General features: G+C 47.9%; 1 protein-coding gene across 3 annotated transcripts in view; it reads right to left on the bottom strand.

Moving 5' to 3' along the window:
• Nucleotides 1-1,897: 1,897 nt before the first annotated feature.
• Nucleotides 1,898-3,889, bottom strand: part of RSPH10B (radial spoke head 10 homolog B) — a 55,488-nt gene continuing 53,496 nt past the window's right edge. For all 3 annotated transcript variants that reach the window (XM_008527534.2, XM_070566252.1, XM_070566253.1), the window contains 2 exons: nt 3,060-3,252; nt 1,898-2,177 (listed from right to left, as the gene is read on the bottom strand). In XM_008527534.2, coding sequence (XP_008525756.1) covers nt 2,003-2,177; nt 3,060-3,252 — 368 coding nt within the window. In that variant the 3' untranslated portion in view covers nt 1,898-2,002. The remainder of the gene's footprint in view (nt 2,178-3,059; nt 3,253-3,889) is intronic.

Here is a 3,889-nt window from a genome sequence, read left to right as displayed (position 1 = left end):
TTCTGGTTTTGCATCGAGTCTCTCTCCTGGCGCTTCTTTGCAGGGACACTGGCCACGGGGTCCCTGGCTCGTCCTTGGGAATGTTCTCGAGCTTCCCAGAGTTGGGGTGCCTTCCCCATCACTGGACCTGAAGTGGCAAACTGTGAAGCGTTTGCCCAAAGTAATGGCTAGACTCGTTTTTTTCTGGAGTGCTCATTTTTAGACCACGTATCATCCGAAGAACTTAATGGAAGTGCCCCGGTGTGGTCCCAACACGGAGCGTTCTTCGCTCTTCACGGAGAACGGCGAGCAGCCCCAGCTCCGCAGGCATCTTCACAGCCCAGACGCAGCTGGGCCGGGCTTGATGCAACTTCCCATAACTTGTGGGGGTCTGGGCATCCCCGAGTTTGGGGGAAAACTAACCAGGCGTGGTCTGCAAAAACTCCTACTACCCCGGCCCTAAAAGGACCTTTCCCCAGACCCCGTCCCCCGACCTGCGTGAGCCTGCCGAGCTAGGGAGGGGAGCGGGGGTGACTTCTCCCCAGTTTGGAGCATGGTCGTCGTCACTCAGTCTCATGCGATTCAGTTTGCATTCTGATTCCTCTTCGCCCAGGAGTTACTTCAGATTGTGCGTTCAGTTGCCAGCGGCATTAGGCTCGCCTGGCTGTGTTCCTTGCTGACTTAACTGCAGCGCGATTAGCTCATGGTCTCTGATGTGTCACTTGAAATTGCTGCACTTTCCAACCTGAAATGTGGTCTGCTCTTGTCGGCGTTCATTCTGCGTTGCGTTCGGGTTCTGCCTCTGCGTTCATTCACGCTTTTTCGTTTAGTTGCTTCAATTATCTGTGCCTTCACTACGTGTCTGTCTTCCTGCTCTGGCTCTTCCATCGTGATTGTCGTTTTCTCCCCTGTCATTCTGTCAGCCTTTGCACGGCGGCTACGGAAGATGCATGTGAATAATGCATCTTTTTGGTGGTTGGTCCTTTTATCATACTTTTTATTTGTATCATGCATGTGTTTGCTTTAAATTCTGTTTTGTCTGTTTTTAATATGGCGTGCTGTTCCGGTCATCTCGATTAGATTTTCTCGTCCTTTTTCCATATCTTCATTTTCATCCTTTCTCTCTGCTTTTAAGATGTTTCCTTGTAAAGAGTAACAGTGAATTTTGATTTTTTTAAATCCAGTTGAATTATCTCGGGGGCAGGGGTTGGGGGAGGAGGAGGGGAGTTAACCCTTTACGCTGGTGAGGACCGGTCCATTGGCACTTGCCCCGCCATCTTGTGTGTGTTCTTTCCATCCTTTTCCTTTGTTGTTTTCCCTTTTCCCAGCTTTATGTCGGATGGTACTTTCCCTCCTTCTGCTAGTTTGGAAGCTATAGATTGTGTTTTTATGCTTTTGGTGGTTACCCTTGAATTGAACACAGATTATTAGCTATCACCTTTTCTAACAGAGACTTAAAGTATTCACTTAGGCCCCGACTGCACACATGCTCCTCATCCCGTGGTTGTCATTTGGCCTTGTGTCCACGTGATGCTGTTTGCGGTGCTGTGGGAATCGGTAGGAAGGAGCCATATGTGAGGTGGCCCGTGAAGGACAGGTAGCATTTGGGCACAGGGTGGTTACCAGGGGCACAGGAGGCGGTCCAGGCTCGGGGGCAGGGGGCCGGAGGAAATGTGTAAATAACTTCGTCCACCGGCCCCACTCCTTGCAGATGGCCTTTATCAGATTCTAAACTTCATCACCAGTCCTATATTTGATTTTTTTGAAAAACATACTGAATACACATTTAATATCAATAGTGTTTCTTTTCGTTCAACTCAGTTTTCAAAATGCAGGCAGTTCGGTGACGCACCCATAGAAGGAACCTGAAAGGCAGCGGGCCCGGGTAGTGGTATTTCAAAAACACTAGGACAGGAAGTAAAACGCAGGCAATTTTATTGCTCAGGAAATTTGTTACAGTGCTTCAGGGCTAAACTTTTTACGTCTGCTCGCCCTTGCGGCTCGTTGACGAACCCAGTAACCTCTACTTTTTCTTTTTCTTACTTGTGATGGACTTGCTGGCTTGGGACACCACTGTGTCGTCTTTTGGGGCACTCGGCGTGAAATTCAAGGATGGGGCATCCATTGGTTCCTTGATCACAGTGATGTCGACATCAAAGTCTTGTCTTTTGGCCTCTTCTTCTCTCAAGCTATTCAGCCTAACGCGAGAAGCAAACAGAAAAGGTATCACTTTTTGGCCTTTGAAATTTCAAAACAAGTTTTTATGCTGTCTATGGTGTAAAATATTCCATATCTGGATTTCAACAGTTTTTGTAAACAAAAATGTAAATTGTCATCACTTTGCCTGAAATAAAAAGTGATGCCATCTCTGGGCAGTCCAAGATGAAATTTCCAGATATCTAAAGTGACTTTGAACCCCTGTGCTCTGTAGCTAACTTAGCAGCTAGGAAGTGGCCTTTTGGCTCTTACAGTCTTTTCCTTTAATGACCTCTTCAACAGACCGACAGGCTTGAGGTGCGGTTTACAAAGGGCGGGCATTTGCCCTCTGGACCAATATGTCTGCATAGAACTGAGCTTGGACAGTGGTTCCAGAAAAGCATGCAGCATTTACTGGGTCCTCACCACACGCCAGGTGTTGTTTTAGACGCTTTACAAATGTTAGCTCACTTAATCCTCACAACAGTCCTATAGGGTATTATCTCCACCTTACAGATGAGGAAACTGAGGCACGCAGTAACAGACCTTGCCCAAAGTCACCCAAGTGTTAAGCGGTGGGGCTGGGATTTGAAGAGGAAGGCTGGCCCTGAGCTAACGTCCGTGCCCATCTTCCTCTGTTTTGTATGTGGGATGCCGCTACAGCATGGCTTGATGAGCGGTGCGTAGGTCCACACCCAGGATCTGAACCTGCGAACCCTGGGCCGCCAAAGCGGAGGGTGCAAACCTAACCACTACACCACAGGGCCGGCCCCAGGAAGTGGTGTGCTTTTAATGAAAGCATTTGCTCCTGAAATTCTGGCAGCTACAGCAGACAGGAAAGGAAGATAACTGAGAGAAGGCGCTGAGAAGTTTTACAAAGTTACCTCGCCTCCAGTTCCTCATTTTCAATTTTCCACTGTTTGGCCATGGCTGCATTACATAATCTATTTTCCTTGACTTTCTCGTTGAGAGTTTCCTGATATTTATGTGCTGGAAAGAGAGTGTTCACAAAGAAGATGTACGTGTTACTGATCCACGTGTTGAGTTTTTCCTTTTCTTCATCTTTGGCTTTTTTTTCTGGAAGAAAGTTTAATTAAAATGAGCATTAATGCAGTCCTGCAGTAACTCTGGAGTCTGCGTTCACATTCCAGCTCTGCCGCTTCCTCTGCTGGGCCGAGTGTCTTCATGCCCTGAAGGCGGGCGCTGCTGTGCTCCTCATGGGCTCTGAGGGTTAAGGTGACCGCAGAACGCTTCAGTGACCCTGTGCAACGAGGCAGGTGTCACTAGACCGTAGCTGTGACGGTCAGCATCTCCTCTGAGTCTCCTGGTACCTGTAGTTTTTTTCTAAATAGCTTAAGTACTTTCTAAAACCTTAGTTTTACATTTTGCATGTTTCGGGGGAAAAAAAACCTCGGCTTTTGCATACACTGTCTTATTACTTTCTTTTTTTTTTTTCAAGGATTGGCATCTGGGCTAACAACTGTTGCCAATCTTTTTTTTTTCTGCTTTATCTCCCCAAACCCCCCTGTACACAGTTGTATATCTTAGTTGCATGTCCTTCTAGTTGTGGGATGTGGGACGCCACCTCAACGTGGCCTGACGAGCAGTGCCACATCCACACCCAGGATCTGAACCCTGGGCCGCCGCAGCAGAGCGCGCGAACTTAACCACTTGGCCACCAGGCCGGCCCCCTGCCTTATTACTTTCTTAATGA

This window comes from Equus przewalskii, chromosome 12 (genome assembly GCF_037783145.1).
Source record: "Equus przewalskii isolate Varuska chromosome 12, EquPr2, whole genome shotgun sequence".
Taxonomy (NCBI): Eukaryota; Metazoa; Chordata; class Mammalia; order Perissodactyla; family Equidae; genus Equus; species Equus przewalskii.
The sequence above is the reverse complement of the archived record's forward strand: the minus strand, read 5'-3'. Positions and strand labels throughout refer to the sequence as shown.